The sequence below is a fragment of the Nyctibius grandis genome, chromosome 5 (genome assembly GCF_013368605.1).
Source record: "Nyctibius grandis isolate bNycGra1 chromosome 5, bNycGra1.pri, whole genome shotgun sequence".
Classification (NCBI taxonomy): domain Eukaryota; kingdom Metazoa; phylum Chordata; class Aves; order Nyctibiiformes; family Nyctibiidae; genus Nyctibius; species Nyctibius grandis.
This window is the reverse complement of record NC_090662.1, coordinates 89,489,419-89,508,927: the sequence shown is the minus strand read 5'-3', so window position 1 is coordinate 89,508,927 and position 19,509 is coordinate 89,489,419. Positions and strand designations below refer to the sequence as shown.

Genomic DNA, 19,509 nt, shown 5'->3' with positions numbered 1-19,509 from the left:
TTCTTCTGGTTCTACTTTCATGGTTTAGGTGATTCCACTACAAAATCACATTCAAGAATAGGGCCTGGAGCAGGAAAGGATTGTGATAAGGTAATATTAGTGTAATATATATTATGTACTTGTAACTCTAGGTTAGAAAATCAGGCATGAGAATGTACTGGGGGTACATACATTCACAGACTTCTGGGACATTTTTTTTTCTTTAGCTTTGCTTGTGATGTTATGCTCTTGCATAGAAAAGACTTTCTAAAACCAAGGAAACACATTGCAAAATAAGTGCCAAGTCCTACTACTTTAGTGTTGAACTTGCACAGATGAAGTATGGCAGCTGAATTCACATAGTAGTATCAATCTGGTTATGCTATTTTGCCGTATGTTTTTCATGATACAATTCCTAAATCATTCATGACGTGCTAGAACCGAATTTAATCCAATTTGGTAAGATCATGTGGGGGCAGAGGACTCTGTGTTAGTAGCTTCTATTGTGATATTGAAACCACAAATAATTCAGCTCTGGTCCTACAGCCTGTTTTATATGGTTAACTCCATCTAGATGAGGCATCTATCTGAATGAAGAGCACCTTTGAAGGATTGGGTGTGATTCACCAGATTGCAAATTTATGGGATATTTGTTCTTCACGTTGCATCTCTAATCTGATCATCTCTAGCAGTTATTGTTATTGTTGGAACACTTGATTTGTACCATCTCATGGTATTATACCACAAGAAAGACACTGAGGTGCTGGAACGAGTCCAAAGAAGGGTAACGAAGCTGGTGAAGGGTCTGGAGAACAAATCTTATGAGGAGCAGCTGAGGGAAATGGGGTTGTTTAGTCTAGAGAAAAGGAGGCTGAGGGGAGACCTGATTGCTCTCTACAACTACCTGGAAGGAGGCTGTAGTGAGGCAGGTGTCAGTCTCTTCTTCCAGGTAACAAGCGATAAGACGAGAGGAAATGGCCTCAAGTTGTGCCAGGGGAGGTTTAGATTAGATATCAGGAAATATATCTTCACAGAAAGGGTTATCAAGCATTGGAACAGGCTGCCCAGGGAAGTGGTGGCGTCACCATCCCTGAAGGTATTTAAAAGATGAGTAAATGTGGTGCTTAGGGACATGGTTTAGTGGTGGACTTGGCAGTGTTAGTTTAATGGTTGGACTTGATGATCTTAAAGGTCCTTTCCAACCAAAACGATTCTATGATTCTATTCTATACTCTGCAACACTCTGGTCGCATTAATGAAGTCTCTAATATCCATATTTTTGAAATGTCAACAGAATGGAGCAGAAAGTTTTTTTTAAAAACATCCATAAGTACATTCCCTTTCTGTCTCTTGTGAATAGCACACTGATACCTCTTAGGTACCTATCTCCTTGTCAGCAGTAATATTAAATGCACTCAGGGAGCAGACATTTGTCTAAACACTGGTGTGGTAATTGTTTAACTAGGCGATGTTATCCAACTCTGTTGAAAATATGCACTTCACCTATGCAAATTCTTTGGGGTGTTTTTTTTTTTATATATATTCTTTCTTTCTGTCTCATATGTCACAGCTGGTTGGAAAACTTCTGGTTTTCTCCTGTGGAAAGTTGCCATTAATAAATAATATCCAGTTCCTTAATAAGAAGTCATACTTTCCCTGGAAAATATCAGCAAAAATCTGATGAACTTTTCTGTTCATATAGCCTGGGAGAGTTAAAGTGATAGGTGTTATAGATGAGATAGGAACCTTTTTAGGTTTTTAAAACACTGTTGAATCTGTAAGATTCTCTCCCTTCTCTTGTCTTCTGTTTTCCCCAAGTCAAGTAATTTGTTCTGTCCCCAAAGATGCTGTCTTTTTCTAGACGGTTTATAAAAACTACTTGCCTTTGAAAGCAAAGGAGTGGTGCATCCTTTATTACACGGAATATAGCATAATATTTTTGCTATGAGTTTTTTATATGTGAATTTCTCTCATTTAAAATCAACAGAGAGGAATTAGTTATGGCTTTCCATTCTTTGTTTTCTGTATGAAGTATAATATGCTTTTGGAAGTGTTTCCTCTGTACACAAACCACAGAGCAGAGGTGTGAAACTGTAACAGTTTACTGTATACCATAGAGGTGCTGATGAGATGATACCTCTTGCTGAAGTTACATGAGGTGTTACATATTTCAAGCTCAGTTACTGAATTATCTTAAAAATAGAGGTGGCCTGAGTTCTCAGGCAGGGTGGTGCAGCTGCTGTGCACACAAGCACACGAGAGACTCCTTCCTCACTGGCAGCAGATGGGAGAGATGCTCCTTGTAGCATTCCAGCCTACTAACTCTTGATGAAAATGTTTTAGACCTATTGTAGTTTGCAAGGAGCAAATGGTCTTATAAGGCAATATCCCTGAGTGCCAGGTTCTCATGTTGCTGATGAGCACATGGCAGTGGGTGGCTCTGGCCAGGAAGGGAAAACCCATGGTGCATCACCTTCCCTTTCATTTCTTTCCAGCCGCTTCAATTTGAAAGGGACCGCAAATGCTGAGGAAGCAAAGCAGGGGTCTCAGGTTGAGGCTGGAAAGCGGATAGAAGATCAGCGCCGTCGCCGAGGCGAGAATGAGGAGTTTGAGAAGCTGAAGGAGAAGCAGCAGGAGGCGGTGGCAGAGCTGGACGAACTGAAGAAAAGGCGGGAGGAGCGCCGGAAAATCCTGGAGGAAGAGGAGCAGAAGAAGAAGCAGGAGCAGGCTGAGAGAAAAGCCAGAGAGGAGGTAAGTGTAAAATGTGAAGTATTGGACTCTGGTTTTGTTACCTTGTTGTTACTACTTTACTTCCACTGGCCTTGCAGTAGTTGAGAACTCTTTACAGCAGTGTCTGCACAGACACTTTTAGGCAAAGAAGTTGATGGGTCTGGAAGCTGATGGATCTGTGCTTAACAAAAGGGCAGAATGAGGCCATGGGAGACTGGCCTATAGGTGAGGAAGGAGTGTGCAACAAGGAAAGCAAGACCAAACCCAGGCATACAGGTCAAAGCATGCTTCTTCTTGGATCTGATGTTGCTGTGTGGGGAATTGCTGCTGTGACTTTGCTTCAAATTGCGCCCTTTATCTAGGCCCTCTGGGTTGTGTGCTCTTCTGGGCATCGCTGTTTCTTAGCATCTCTCAGGAGATGGTCTGTCATAACAGCCTTTGATTTCAAATACGCTACCCAGCATTAAAATCACCCTGTTTTCTAACCTTCAGATTTAACTGCCAGTACGCCACATTTGATATCAAGTGACCACATTACATAGGTGCTCTAGTGAGGACCCGAGGTAAAACATGCAGTCATCCAAGCTAGAAAGAAATATCACAGTTCTAGCCTCAGGAAAGACAGGGCTGTAATAAATGTCTTCACGAGTCAGGATTTCATCTGCAGTAGTTGCAAATTTCTTATCTTCTTGGGGGTGCAAAATGTTGGGGGCAGTGTTATAGCCACAGAGTTCTTAATTTATTCGGGGTGTCTTTTTGACACTACACAAATTGAATTACAAAGCACATGTCAAAATTTGTTTGCTGCAGATGAGTTGGAATGCTAATGTTATATAGAGTTACGATGGGCTAGATCTCATTAGGAAGATATTCTTGTCTATTTAAATATTAAGCACCAAGCACACGTGTTTGCTTGTACTTCCTCTGCCAAGGGACTCTATAAATAAGATTTCCAAATCTCTGGTGCATTATTTAGGAATGTTAGTTGTTTGGAAAACAAATGGTAGGTGAATAATAATAGCTTTTCACAGTTGAATGCCAATTGCTTTTATGTACTAAGCTCTTTACAGTAGAACTCAATAGATGCCGATATTCCACAAATACCTTCCTGGGCAGACCCTGCTGACCAGCACTTACAATGGTTGTGCTTTGGAGGCTTCTGGTTTGACCTGTACTTTATGAAGTAAAAACTCATGTTATCTCTTTGGAGGGAAAACTGTAAGCATTTAATCTTCACTTTTTTTGGCGCCTATTGATTTTTGCTTGTAAAGTATTAACCTTGGCACAACAAATGCTGGAATAGATGGACAGAATAACAGTACAAAGATCATACATAAGGATACAGAGAAAATGAATTTGAGTACTTTTATAAATGTGCTTTTTTCCCTCTTTAAGTGGCACTATATGGCAATAAATCTGGTGACCTCACTGTGAGGAGACACTAAAGCAGCACAGACTAGTTGTCTTCCTTGCTTCCTTTGCACTGTGATGGATTAGCAGCAATACATTGCTAGATTTCAGATAGGTGACTGAACTTTTTTGACAGGCATAAAAATCTGTTCTTAGAAAATCTGGTAAATGTTTGCAGGACTGCAAAGCCCTGTAATGGTGGTGTAGTATCTGAAAGAATAAGCGACCGTTCATAATTTTTTAAGGAGGAAAAGAGGAGGATGAAGGAAGAAATTGAAAGGAGAAGGGCTGAAGCTGCTGAGAAACGTCAAAAGATGCCAGAAGATGGTGTATCTGAAGACAAGAAGCCATTTAAATGTTTCAGTCCTAAAGGTTCATCTCTCAAGGTAACCTCCCCACTAATATCATATAGTACATAAAAAGTAATGGGGGTTGCAGTCCAAACCAACAGCCAAACACCTAAGCAGTGTGGAAATACTTGAAATCAGACCTGGGACAAAGCTCTGAACTAGACCTTAGCCTGAAACCTTTAGCTGAAAGACTTCATTCATTGGGATGACTGAAAATTAGAGATACTTTCTAAAAATAGAGTGTAGACTGGGAGTTACCTGTTCTTGTTGATGAAAAATGACCAAAAAGGATCTTCACCTTCAAGAAAAAATTATTTTGGAAACTTAGACCTGTATTACTGTGTTGATTTTCAATGTTAATTTATTATAAGAGTGCTTTGTGAACTGGAGTAGATAAAGATCACCAATGTTCTCTCTCTCCTTCCACATCCACAATTACTTTCTTCCTTGCCAGATTACTTTGTCTTTAAGCATATTCAGCCTAATGAATATATCCCTAGCTAAACTGGGGAAGTGTGGTCTGGATGATCGGGTAGTGAGGTGGATTGTGAACTGGCTGAAGGAAAGAAGCCAGAGAGTAGTGGTCAGCGGGACAGAGTCCAGTTGGAGGTCTGTGTCTAGCGGAGTTCCGCAAGGGTCGGTTCTGGGACCAGTTCTATTCAATATATTCATTAATGACTTGGATGAGGGATTAGAGTGCGCTGTCAGCAAGTTCGCTGATGACACAAAACTGGGAGGAGTGGCTGAGATGCCGGAAGGCTGCGCAGCCATTCAGAGAGATCTGGACAGGCTGGAGAGTTGGGCAGGGAGAAATTTAATGAAATATAACAAGGGCAAGTGTAGAGTCCTGCATCTGGGCAAGAACAACCCCATGTACCAGTACAAGTTGGGGACAGAGCTGTTGGAGAGCAGCGTAGGGGAAAGGGACCTGGGGGTCCTAGTGGACAACAGGATGACCATGAGCCAGCAGTGTGCCCTTGTGGCCAAGAAGGCCAATGGCATCCTGGGGTGTATTAGAAGGGGTGTGGTCAGCAGGTCGAGAGAGGTTCTCCTCCCCCTCTACTCTGCCCTGGTGAGGCCGCATCTGGAGTATTGTGTCCAGTTCTGGACCCCTCAGTTCAAGAAGGACAGGGAACTGCTAGAGAGAGTCCAGCGCAGAGCCACGAAGATGATTAAGGGGGTGGAACATCTCCCTTATGAGGAGAGGCTGAGGGAGCTGGGTCTCTTTAGCTTAGAGAAGAGGAGACTGAGGGGTGACCTCATTAATGTTTATAAATATGTAAAGGGCAAGTGTCAAGAGGATGGAGCCAGGCTCTTCTCAGTGACATCCCTTGACAGGACAAGGGGCAATGGATGCAAGCTGGAGCACAGGAGGTTCCACTTAAATTTGAGGAAAAACTTCTTTACAGTGAGGGTGACTGAACACTGGAACAGGCTGCCCAGAGAGGTTGTGGAGTCTCCTTCTCTGGAGACATTCAAAACCCGCCTGGACGCGTTCCTGTGTGATATGGTCTAGGCAATCCTGCCCCGGCAGGGGGATTGGACTAGATGATCTTTTGAGGTCCCTTCCAATCCCTAACATTCTGTGATTCTGTGATTCTGTAATCATCATTAATTGAAACTGCCCCATGTGGGAGTTCTAGCTTATGTCTAATCCCCCTAAAAATAACATCTAGAAGTACTGGGCTGGATTTCATTTTCTTACATAAGAGGAAAAATACCCCATTCTATTGCTGCAGGAATTTCTAAGTGGTCTTTTGTGGCCTATATTATATTGGAAGTCAGATAAGTCAATTAAATGGCCTTTCAGCATGGAAAAGGAATCCTGGTCCCCCTGAAATTATTGGGAACTTTGTTTTGGTATTCAGTCTGGATGCTTTCTCATCTTAAGCTCAAACTATAGATCTATTAATAATTTTCAACTATCTTTTCCTTTTCTCATTTTGTGTCATTAGTCATTTAAGAATCCAAAATATTTGTCAATAAAGGCCCCTTAGTGCGCACTAGGAGAGAAAAGAACCAGGCAGGAGATTATCAGGTAGGAGCTCATTGGACCACGAAGTGGATCTCCGTGGGATTAAGAACTGTATTTGTAGAGTGACAAGCTACATTTGGTCAAAATTACATCTCCAATCACAGAGAGCTACACTTTGAACCAATTTGGATCTTCAGCCCTATACTGTTTTGGTTCCAGTTCTAGCAAATAGTGTCCAAATGCTTTTGACTGGCCTTGCCTTTGACTTCACAGACAGATCTGAACCTGAAATACAAGGACAGAATTTATACAGCTGTAAATGAAGATTGCCAAGCTTCACGACATGCTCCTATTAGATAAACCTGGTCTTGCGATTTCAGTTGCAAAAGACCATGTCAGTAACAGACACTATAAATGCACAGCTTCTTCCCAGTCCTCCTGAAAGATCTTCTTTTTCTTCTTTCTGTTTTTTTTTGAGATGCCTTTTATGACATATATTTGGAGCTTTAGTTCACAGATGACTCAGAGGAGAGGAAATTATACTTGAAAACACATAATAGAAAGATACAGATCATAATTTTAGGGGAGAGTGGGGAAAAAACACTGGATTTGGCAGGAGGTTAATAGCTTTCAGAGAACTTTTGGACTGATGATACATTATTCTACTAAGTGTATTTTTAGATGCAAGCTGGAATTTTCCAAATCTTGTTAAGCATCCAAGGTTCAATTTTTTTATGGTGATAATTGCTGCTGGTTTTTATGGCTTGTTAGGTAGAACTTGTTTGTTACAAAAACTGATATATGCAACACTCTACACATTTTTTCCTCTTTCTCTGAGAAACTGGTGATCCTGTACATATTCCAGTCTGGTGTCTGTGGGTGGCCAGAGTAGATATGTAATGCTGTTGAACTTCACACCCTAAACTGTTTCTTGGCCTTCTGTAGTCAATAGCTGAAGGGAGGATAATCTCGTTTTAATAACTTGATGTCAAATTTGATGTCAAACTCCAGTTTTTAGAAGACAGTATATTTTGTTACTTTTCATTTGGACAGACTTCTCAGGCTGGCCTAACCTGGTTGATACACAGCTTTCTCATTGCCTGTTGTGCACTTGCCCACGTTATCTTTTGACTTGTAAAGCTTCTGGCACATATATTTTCCCTTGATTAGTGTATCATCTGGTTAGATGTGTCATGAGTCATGTGAGAACCCTAAATGCACAATTGTGGGTGGGCAGTTGGAATTAGTAATGAAAAAAAGGAGGCTCAGTATTAAAATACTGTATGATACATGTGCACATTCTGACTTCTAGATCACAATCTGGCAGAGTATCTTCTTCTCCTTCCTTGTCCTTCCTGATGTGATAAGTTTTTGAGAAGAAAAAGAAGTTCTTGGGAGTGACTTAGATGAGGAAAGTAGGGCATGCTGTTTACCAAGTGAACTGCAAGAACAAAGGAAAGAAGGGAGATAAACTGAAAAGGAGTGTGGCGTGTTACCATCTTATGGACACTGCATTTATCCATCAGGCAGGGCATGGACTAGCATGGCATGCAGACTCAGAATTGAGAGACCAAGATGTGCAACTCATCTTCATGTATTACATGGCTCATGGATGCACATATATAAATTTATGTATACAAACACAGACATAATACACATACATGCTTGTATTTAGAAAGAACTGCTGTGATTGTCTAGTCTGGCCTCCAATATATCACAGGCTGCACAGTGTTGACAACTCCAGTTGTTTTAACTGTTAAAAAGAGTATTTCCCTGAAACCTGAGACACTACTTCAGCAGAACTATTGCTGCAGCATGGCGTCCTCCCAGTGACAGCACTATGGCTGGTCCTTTCCAAGGGAACAGTGAAGAGGAGGAAGCATGCAAAGTAAATACAGGCCAAGTTCACCACTAGCTCAGGGACAGAAGCAGCTTGGATTTCTCAGGGCTGGTGGAGTCCATGTGGGCAGTAGCAGCAGTACCAAACCTCTGTGCCCTCTCTCTTGGTGTTTTTTTTTTGTTTGTGTGTTTGGTTTTTTTTTTGTGAGGAGAAAGACTGGAACAACCTCCTGCTGCTCTCCCATCCCGCTCATGTTTTCCTAGTTTAGTTCACACAAATGGTGGTGCAGTAGACGAATGAGATTTCCTGCATAATCTTTGTTCATTTTCCTTTTTAGACAAGTTCATTCTTCATGTTTTCTTTGGGAAGGAGTGTCATTGACTTCTTGTATAACTGTTCTCTGGGTTAATCAGGAGAGAACAGGGTATTTCAATACTAAGTCTCCTCTTGGGGGTGAGCTCCACCGCTACAGAAATGCAAAAGCTGTTGGGCATTGAGGGGAAGAAACAATGGCAGGAGGCTGGGAGCCTGGGATATCTCCTGTCTTTGCAGAAAATGTCTCCTGGGAAACACCGAGTGATGTGGCAACCCGCACTCTGTGCAAGGCTATGCTGACAGCTAAGCCGGAAGACAGGACTTTTCAGGGCTTGAGATTTTTTTTTTTTTCCCCTTAAAGACCTGTCTTGTCCTACCTCATTATTGCTTTCAATACCTGAGCGCTGGTGCAGTGACTGTAAAGAATTAGACTCCACACAATCAGTTCTTCCTAGATGAGCTACTCTTGCAGCAGAGGGAAGATAGAGTGGTAAGAACAGGATTTGTGACATTTGTTTTCCTCCAATCTTTGATGCTGATGGCAGCACTCTAGTCTGGCAGGTAAACTGGAGTAAATTGGTGCACTCTGCACAGATGCTGCTGACAGCAGGAAAAAGCCTGACTGTGCTTAATGAAGCAAAAGAGCACATGAGCTACTTGGGGAGGATGAGGAGAAGCCACTTCCAGGGACTACTACTCAAAATGGGTTTCCACTAGGTTCTTCCACCTGTTTGATATAAGGCAAAATTATAATACAGGGATTTCTGTTTTCTGCATGCGTTTCTTATTCCCCTTCCTTCTTGAACCAATTTTTGAGAAGAGTTTTCCTATATATCAGTTTACAACACTTTCTGTCATGTAATATCTAATACACAGTTTAAAATTCCTAAGAATCATTTAATACCTTTGTATGAAACAATTTTACTGGGAATATCTAGATGTTTTTTGCTTCTCAAGTCATTGGCTCAAATTATATGTTAACTCTTTCCTCTTCCATTCTGTTTCTGTTTTTGGAGAATGTACAGATGGAAGACAGTGCATTTTGATGCCCACACTTTAACTGTATTTTTAATAGGCAAGATATTTCTTGCACAATCAGAAAAAAAACCATGTCTATATAATATTGAATGTGGATAAATGCATACATATATCTTTGTATAACATCTTGCTTCATTTATTCCTTGCCACTTGTATGTGCTGATCCCATTGAGTAAGGCCCTAATGGGGTGTGAGACTCTGCATGGTTTTGATTTATGTCCACTGGTTTAATTTCATCTGACTTTACCAGCAGAGGGGTAGGTGTCCATCTAAGCATTTTATTGTCTAACCTAAGCTGCTTTGGCAGTTAATAGAGAGAGCAAGAGCCACCATTAGAGGCCAAGCAATCCCACCTTTCCTAGGGTGAGGTGAGCTCCTCTGCCTCTCCACTGACTATAGAGGGAACCAAAACAAGTAATTTTGACTAAATGCTTAACTTTCAAGCAACTGAGGTTAGGTGGGAGAGATGCAGCCTGAGATCCTGTGTTCTTTCTCTCTGGTCATAATTTAATTAGAGGCCAGCAGGTTATCTTTTTGGAGTAAGTGTGTGTTCTGGTTCAGAGGCTTTGGAAAGTATTCTGAAGTGACAAGACGCGGTGCAAGCTGTTTAACAAGATCCTGTTAAAATGAATGCAGCAAAAAGATTATTTTTATTTCCTGGTCTCAGATTGAGGAAATCTCTTGCATTTTGTGCTAACCACCTTGCTTTGCCTATTTTTGTTACAGATATATTTTGTAATACTGTTTACTGTATGTGCCAAACATTTTAAATTCTTTGCATGGAGTTTGTGTGGTGTGCAGTGGATAAAGGACCTTTAGATGTTGCTGTGCAGTCTAAATGTATTTGACTTATATGTTGAATACACATGTGTATACAGGTGTGTTTGCTCTAAGTGTATTCAATGTATGCTTCTGTTCCATGCACACTGTGTTTGGAGGAAGATGCTCTAGAACAAATTCTCATATAAATGAGAATCTACAGAAAATGTGTTATCCATCCACTCTAGGCACATACTTCCTCGGGAAGAGGACCGTGCTCAGCTCTGAGGGTTGCTTCCTAACTCTGCTTTCCTGTTTAACTTATTTTCTGGTTTGCTTCCTCACTCTTCTGTTCTGAACAAGCCCCTACTTATTCCTGATACCACAGCAGGTGCTCTAAGAACCGTTGTTTTCAGTGGGTGAAGAATGACCCCACGTCTTTTTACTACAGCCCCAAGAATACATGTCCATCTTCCCCCGAACCTACCTCCCTCTTACAGCAGTGACCACTGCCGCCAGGTTTTCCTGCTGTGTAGAAACACCTCTCCTTCCTGAACACAGGACAACTACAAGGAGTCTACTGTTAGCACCTTTTAAGATCTGTCCCTTTTTTAAGATTTAAAGTGGAATCTCAGTTCATCTGAACTAGAAGATGCTGTAAATGAATTATTAGATGGTTACCTTGAGTCCTGGTTCTTTGAGATAGTCCATATTGTCTGTTCTTGCTGCCAGCCAGGGTTTCACTGATGCAGTCGGGGGAATTACCTGCTCATGCAGAGCATGGGAGAAACCAGTGTCTCTTGTTGGTATAACTCATCATTTTGATGCATTTCTGGTTATTTCCCAGAAACTGGCCTTGTGGGAAACTTTTCCTACTGTACCGTAATTGAGGAGATGTGACACGTTTTAAGTTACCATCGTAGATCTGTTTAGTCACTTTTAATCAAATAATTTCCTTGCTCGTTTTATGGCGATGCCGACTATATTTCCTCTGGGTGAAACTAAGTTGTAAACTGCTAAGGCCGGCAGAGGAAGAGCCGCAGCTCCGGCCACCGTGGGGGTGTGCGTGGCTCTTCAGCTCCTGCCTGGTGTATTGCTGCCACCTTATGACACCAGTGCGTTGAAACAGTTGGTACATATCCGAGCAAAGCCCATCTTTCCACTCAGGACTGTATTTAGATCATATATTGGCAACTAAAACTGTTAATGTAAATTACTCTGTAAATTGTATATATATTTTTTAGAGCTTTAGAGGTGCCTTTGAGCTGGATTGATGCTAGCTGGAGTTCCTCCAGCGAGCTTCTTTGGCAAATTCTGCACTGAAGCGAACTGCCTGATTTTTTGCTTGTATGGGCTTGAGAAAACATGCATGTCCTTTGATGGGATTGCTGTGGGATTTAGTGTTCTGGTACAGCCTGGATGCTAAGGGCACTGAGGAGAACCATTTAAAAGAATGGCTGTCATTGCCTTATTTTAAAGGCATGAATGCACAGCAGTCACTGTTAAAGTAATTTGTAAATGGACAACCCATATGGAGACCGGGGAATCCCCAGGAATCCAGCCAGGCTGATTAATAGTCATTTCTATCCCCTGGAGCTGCTTGTGTATATTTTACTCTAAGTGAAACTGTAGAGCCTGGGACAAGAAGTGGAACAATGCAATGTGGAAGAGACATGAGGGAGTTGATTAAAGTATTTCTTAACCCAGAATGCAAATAGACCCCCCCTGCATCATGAAATGTTTTAAAACTTTATTGAGGGATGGAGTCTTTTTGTTTTCAAATTATCGAGAGATTTGGCATAAGTCTTATGAGACTTTCATGATTCTTTTTCCTTGGAAACATTACAATATTTTCCTACACACAGAGTAGAAAATAATGATGAAATGTTAAGATACCAGTTTGTATAATAACAGCTGGTAGATATTGACTCAGCAATGATCTTGCTGAACATGAGCAGAGTACAGTCTGATTGGTTTTTTGGAGCTCAAATTAAATTGTCAGTGTCCTGCAAAAGCATGCATGAGACAAGGTAAGTGGCTGAGCTCCAAACCTGGCCTAGTCTGATGTCTCAACTCGGAAAAGCTTTATTAATTTTGTTGTCTGTCTCAAGAGATACATACTTGCTCTTGTGTGGGAGATATAAGGAAATTTGACATAGATTTTGTGAATATCAACCCCTTTCATAAGATAAACTACTTCCCTTTTCTCCTTTCTGTATTGGTGGTTTATTCTCTGGTTACAAGTGAGGCACTGAAGAAATATGCAGGATGCAAACAGTAATGCAGAAAATATACCCACCCTTATGAATCTGTAGCATAATAGGCTCCTAACTATAAAACCTGTGTGTGTGTCTGTGGTGATTTCTGTTGGAATGCAACTCTTTCAGATTGACCTTTTGACATTCAAAATGACATCTTAGCCTGGCCTTGTCCAGTCTGCCTTTTTATTAACTTTAAACTTACAGCTCTCGTTTCTCTCTCTTCTAGATAGAGGAGCGAGCAGAATTTTTGAACAAATCCGCTCAGAAGAGGTAAAGCAATAAAACAGTAGATGTAGCCAAAAGAGCAGTGTTTAATTGGAGGGAATAATAATTTCTTTCTTTCTTTTTTTCCTACTTCCTACAGTGGTATGAAACCCACCCACACGACAGCAGTTGTCTCAAAGATTGACAGCAGACTCGAGCAATACACTAGTGCAATTGAGGTAAGTTAATTCCAGGTCATGATGGCTCTAGTTACAAATGGCTTTTGAGACTTTAATCAGCCTATGTTTTACTGTTCAAGAATTTCTGGGATTCTGGGGCACAAACTCTTTTTAAATGCAACTTCAAGAACAAAATGCTTGAGGCACACCTATAACCAACATCTAGATATATATCTAAACGTAAGCTCAGATTCGTGTCTTCCCTTTCATGTTACAATTTACTCTGCTTTGTAAGCTTGGAGTAGCTATTGAAGGACTCAGCATCTCTTGAGTGACAGTCGCCTCCTCTTCTTGGCTGATGAGAGTACTATCAGCAGAGAGCTGGCGGTCATCCTGAGCAAAGCTGATTTAGCAGCTTATTTAGGATCTAAAGGAACTGGGCATGTGTTGCTGGCTGCCACTTCAGAGTGAAATTCCTTGGCAAAGAAGCACATTTTAGTGAATCAGGGAGTTAAGCAGTGACAAGGGAAAAGCAGAATCAAAATAAAATGCAGAATTTGACCCCAGGTGATTTTGACAAGTAGTGGCTAATATTGTGTCTTGCAGGCAGAATTGAGGGCTATTCCTTTTCATAGTCCAAGGGAAAATAGGTGCTTTAGGTTTTTTAGCTGTTTTTGTAGATCAGTGAGTACAGGCATGTGAAAGGTACTGGTTAATACAGCAGGCCAACTGGACTGGGTTGATAAGTGTCATGGGAATAGGATAATATTAAAAGGGATATTATCTTGACAGCTGTGATTAAGGCCTAGCACCTCATTCCCTGATGGATTTTTTTTCTTCTCTTGTTCACATATAGATTCTAAGCATGATATTCCATTAAGGTGTTAATTGGTTAGGCTTTATTTTCCTTTAAGTTAAAGGAAATGTTATTAATTAAAGATCAATTAACAAAGGCTTTTTTCTGTGACTGTTTTCCGTTTAACCTTTCTGCTAGGAAGCCTGTCAGTGCTGGAGAGTTTTGTACTGTGTTTCAGTTCCTGACAAACAAAGCCCATGCATGACACTGCTGAAGGCTCAGGCTTGCCTCCAGCACTGATGTCAAGCTGGAGGTAGCTCAAACCCCTCCATTAGAGATGAATGTCAGCATGGCACCTAGTAGTCCCCGTATCATCGAAGTAGGAGCATACAGCTTCTGTCCTCCTCCTTCACTCTGTGCCTTTTCTTGATGAGACATAACCACCCTAGAGTGACCAAGGGCTTTAATTTGGCACTGAGATTTGATGTTAAACTCCTTAAAGAGAGTGCATGGGTTGGAGCTACAGCTCCATCTGTCCTAAGAAATTTATGTAATAGTGAACTCGGGGTTTCTCAACCCATAAACACTGGACCAGCCCACCCAACAGCTTACATTAGGTTCTCTAGTATTTTCAGTAGGGCTGTGCTGAGGTCCTGAGTCTTTATGCTCCATTTAAACATTAAAAAGCATAGCTCTATGGCAAGGGGTGGGCAGTGCAACTTCACAGCTATATACAGCTCCCATCTGACCTGAAATTATTCCTTTGCTGAGTTTCTGATTTTTCCAAAAGTTACCAAATCTGACTTGCTTTGCAATTAGAGAGGCAAAGCCTCAGCTCATACAGGTTCTTACTCTCCTCAAATCTGTGTTACGTAAAATGTGCAAGGATTTTGAAAAGAAGGAACAGGAGGAGTTTGGTCCAGTGTTTTGGTAACCATGCAAGAGACACACTGCCAAAAAAAAAAACCCAAGCCCACAAGCCCCCCACTCTTTAAAAACCACTTCATTCCAAATATACTGTAATTGCTGAAATTTACCCCTAGAATCCTGAGTTGTGAGGTTAAGTTGTCTGGGACAGATGGAGCAGAGTCTGATGCCGAATGCCAGAGCAGCCTTTCTCCCCTGCCTCCTCATATGGATTTCCTTAGCTGTGCCCCTGAAAGAGCCATGCTTACAGGATGCAGGTGCTGAGACTTGAAAGAGGACAAATGAAAGCCTTGGAGCAGTTGTGTGCAGAGCTGTTTTTTGCCATAAGCTTTAGAAATGTAACAAATGCAAAAATCTAAGTGATTGCAGTATTCATAGCTGGTTGTGTCAAGGATGCAACTGCAAATGAAAAGGGAGAGAGTCTCAGTGGCATCACTTGACCTGGGTACTCCTTTCTGTCTTTGCATGATCATTGCTAGAACCACTTATAGCTGCTGCATTCCCCAGCACTGCCCCAGAGTCAAACCACACTGTAACTCCAGCTCTTAATGCCAAACACCAACTGGCCTCAATTCTTCTGTAGGGCACAAAGGCTGCGAGACCAGCTAAGCCAGCAGCCTCTGACCTTCCTGTTCCAGCCGAGGGTGTCCGTAATATCAAGAGCATGTGGGAGAAGGGGAATGTTTTTTCATCACCCTCTGGGACAGGAACACCAAATAAGGTATGTGTTTAATTTTACATAGTGGTTATAAAGAATTATGTTATAGACCTGACCTTGCCATTCATGTTCTTATGAGTAAGCCTGGCTGCTCCTGTTGACATCCCTGGTGAAAAATATCCCAAAGGATCCGGAGGTTCTCAGAAACCCACAAAATTGTGTGGCTGCAATATTGAGTAGAACAGAAGAATTTAGTGACATACTGAGTTAAGTTATGAGACATTCCAGAGCCACATCAGATATCTTAGACAAATATATCTGGGTAGTTCAAGCAGAGTACAAAGAAATTCTTTGTGTTGGGAAAGATTCTTTTGGCGGACAGAGGAGGATTAAACAGCCAAGATAATGATGATGTTTTATAGATAATGCATAGAAGCATTTGTGAGACCTTTATCTTTTCTACATAAGTCCTTAAGGCAACATTTCCTTTCTATAAATTGATGTGAGTTGATGACTATTCATCATAGCCAAAAAACTGAGCCATGGATTGAAGAGGGTTATTACAGACAGCCATGAAATTTCAGTAATTTGTTCTAACCTCTTAAAAATTTATTTTAATGATTTAAACTTTAGGCCACTTAACTCCTCTATTATGTGCTTTTTTGAAAAATTTTAGTTTAACAAAACAAAAATGTAGACTTAGACTGGTGTTTCTTCTTCTTATAGGCTAAAGATTTTTCCTCCCTGGAGTTTGGGGTTATGACAGAAACAGCAGGTGTATGTCTAACATATATTCCTGGCTTAGCACTAAAGTGGAAATTATTTTGTCAGCCCACATTTATCATTATTGAAAACTAGAAGGTAGTAGTACTCTGTAGTTCAGAGGGACGGTATCTTCAGAGCACACAGGATGACTCCTAGCTAGCCATAGTCTCAGTGATGACCTCTATATTAAACTCAGGCTTGTCTTTGTTTTTAAATCTAAACTGTGGAAAACATAGCAAAAGCTGTTCTGAAAGTCTTCTGATTAGATTTTATTATTTTGCAGGAAACTGCTGGACTAAAGGTTGGTGTCTCCAGTCGTATCAACGAGTGGTTAACCAAGACCCCAGAGAGCAACAAGTCACCTGCTCCAAAACCTTCTGTAAGTAAACCTGCAACAACCATCTCTTCAGTAGGTGGGTTCTCTCCTGGGGCAGAGGTGGTGATGGTGCTACCTCAACCAGCTGTTGGTCTTTGGAGCAACCTTGCTGCAGGTCCTCTCGTGGAAGCTCACAGAGGCCCTCTAGCTGCTGACTCCTGGGTAGTCAGAAAAGGCAAGGATGAAACAGGGCAGTTCTCACCTTAAAGCTTAGGGATGCTCTAAAAAGACAGTGCTCAGAGAAGCACTTCTCTGCTAAAGAAGGACATTAATTTACCACCTGTGAAAGGCCTAGTATTGATTTAGAAATTACCAGCCATAGATGTTGGATGAAACACTTTTGTGCTTTGGCCTTTGCCCTGTAAAAATCTTCCAAGTATATTTTTAAACACAACTGCAATACTTTAATCCTGCAAGACCCTAAATGTCATTTCTAATGAAGGCCCTTTAGTATGTCCATTACTTCAGCAAGAATCAGAGCAGAAAATGCTATCAAAGTAATAAGCTGGGAGTGTGGGAGGCAGCACTGTGAATGTGGGAAGGAGTAGAAACAGGTAGTTGTGGGATGAGGAAGGGTAGGGATGAGGAACTGGAGCTGTAGGTGTCCATATTGGAGAATGGCAGGGCATCACTCGTGGTGTTAACGATTCAACTTCAGGATTTTATTAAAGAACTGTTTTTTTCCCATATCCTTGTGTAGCATTTTTCTGCCAGTCCACTTGCCCTTTATAAAAGGTGCAGCCTGATGAACGCTTTCTCAATTCACACTCCTGTTTGTCCCAAAGAGGAACTTGAAATTTGCAGCGTTGTCCCTAATGTCAGTATTTACTGGTAGCTACATGGAGAGTGTGTCCCTATAGACATGAATATAAAAACAAAAGAAGTTGTTGTGGTCACTGAATTTAATCACAACCACTGAAAACCAGCTCAGAATCTAACTCCAGATTTTCCTCTCTTTCTTTTAAGTTGCATCTTTTAGATAATGTAAAACTAACCTCTTGTTTTGCCCTCAGCCAACTATTTCTATCCATGTCTTCATTTCCCTCTTTCTCAATAGATTGTTATTTCTTCTTTCAATATCTCTGCTTGAAGGAACCTGCCCTCCTCCTATTCTTCTTCTTTGGGGGTCTGTTTGCTAAGGTGGTCAGGTAAACCTGTTTATAATTGACTATGAAGAATGGTATATATCTGTAATGTGTGATTTTTACTTTTTTTATCAGGATAAATCAAAGGGAAACCTAGAATTCCTTAGTTAGCAAATAACTTCCTACCCCCCATCACATTCCACCACAATAAAGAATTGTTCGAAGCTTTTGTGACCATCAAGATTCTTGTGGTTTTTGGAATAACAATCAAAAGTAGAGGGAGCAAAGATCTCAATTAGTTTTATCGCGAACCTAAATCACAGATCCCAAATGATTTCAGGATTATGGAAGCGGTTTTGTGATAATGTCCACTGCAAGTACTTTTGTGATAAGGTCTACTGCAATTTCGCTGTTTTCTTCCTTCCTCTGTTACTGTTCAACTCACTTTTTGAAGTACAGAATTGGCTTAAAGTCTTAACCATCAGCAACCCTCTCTGGCTGTAAATTATGATAAATTCTAGAGCATCTCTGGTGCAAATATGTCTTACAGAAATTGCATTTCCATTCATAACTGGGCATTTTTCTATCCCAAGTTAGAAATTCTCATGTGCAGAAAACTACCTGTCTATGGATGGCAAGAACAAGACTCTGGAAACTGTGTGGGACTTGAACACATTTTGAAAAGGAGAGTACTTATGTCCAAAATTGTTTCAAGAGTCTTTGTTTGCCAGCCACAGACGTAGATACCAATCCATCTGTCCTTAAGTAGGTGCATTGCTACTAGCCTAATATATTTTTGTCTTGCTTTGTAGCCCTGCTTTTCCCCAAGCAGCAGCTCGACATTTTTACTGAGTTTTGCTTAAAGTCTCCATATACACTCATTTTCAGAGAATATTATTATTTTTAATGACTTTACCTTAACTATTTTTTTTTCTGTCAGGCTAGTGATTGGTACATGCTAAGGTTTTAAAGGATGTAATGGAAATTGAAATGGATAGGGAGGACTACTGTGTTAAATACTGAAACCTATATTTAAGAATGCAAAGGAAGATCTGCTTTTCTGTTGTATTAGAAGTCTACTCTATTTTTTTACTGTTCTTTAAATTAAATATTTTGATTCTGATCTAAAATAACTGAGACAAGCTACTTTTGAATTCTTCCCTAATAGAAATACTATTTCTGAAAAGATCTTGTTTTCTGCAAAAATTGGAATTGTCTGTCTTAAAAACCTGATGGTGCAGTACCTTTTCACTGTACTCTCTAGGATGAACATAATAAGTTATGGCCAGTCTGTGCAGTACTAAATAGATGCAGCAGGACTGTTTCTTGTCGTAAAGCATGTATATATGTGGAGTGGTTATGTGAAGTGTCATTCTGAATAGCTTTATAATTGATAAGACAACGTAATATTTACCAGTGGTGGACGCTTCTCAACTTCTCTTATGAGGAAGTCACATTCTAACTTTTTCTCTACGAAATTAAAATAAATCTGAACTAACGTTAGTTTCTGTTCTCTGACATTAATTTAAAAATACAGGATTTAAAACCAGGAGATGTATCCGGCAAACGTAATCTCTGGGAGAAACAGTCAGTTGAAAAGCCGTCATCGTCTTCTTCTAAGGTAACACTTCAGTGCATTGTTAAAAGGATAATATCCCTGTGGGACGCTTTCTAGGGGGAAGGTGCTGTTTGCCTTCATGTGGTCAGTTAGTTGGAATTAGGCCTCTACATGTCTTTTGTTACCAACCTGCGTTTTTTTCTGTAAAAAAAAGTACAATGAGGCACAGAAAGCCATGGGCAGCATGTAACTTTTGTATTCCTATTTGTCAGACCTGTGTTGTGCATGGAAATCTGTCCTTTGC

The 19,509-nt window shown here is 40.8% G+C and overlaps 1 protein-coding gene across 8 annotated transcripts in view; it reads left to right on the top strand.

The window, feature by feature from the left end:
• CALD1 (caldesmon 1) overlaps positions 1–19,509 on the top strand; it is a 202,147-nt gene that overhangs the window by 179,164 nt on the left and 3,474 nt on the right. For all 8 annotated transcript variants that reach the window (XM_068400509.1, XM_068400504.1, XM_068400507.1 and 5 more), the window contains 7 exons: positions 2,475–2,730; positions 4,365–4,505; positions 12,884–12,927; positions 13,022–13,100; positions 15,347–15,484; positions 16,470–16,565; positions 19,185–19,268. In XM_068400509.1, coding sequence (XP_068256610.1) covers positions 2,475–2,730; positions 4,365–4,505; positions 12,884–12,927; positions 13,022–13,100; positions 15,347–15,484; positions 16,470–16,565; positions 19,185–19,268 — 838 coding nt within the window. The remainder of the gene's footprint in view (positions 1–2,474; positions 2,731–4,364; positions 4,506–12,883; positions 12,928–13,021; positions 13,101–15,346; positions 15,485–16,469; positions 16,566–19,184; positions 19,269–19,509) is intronic.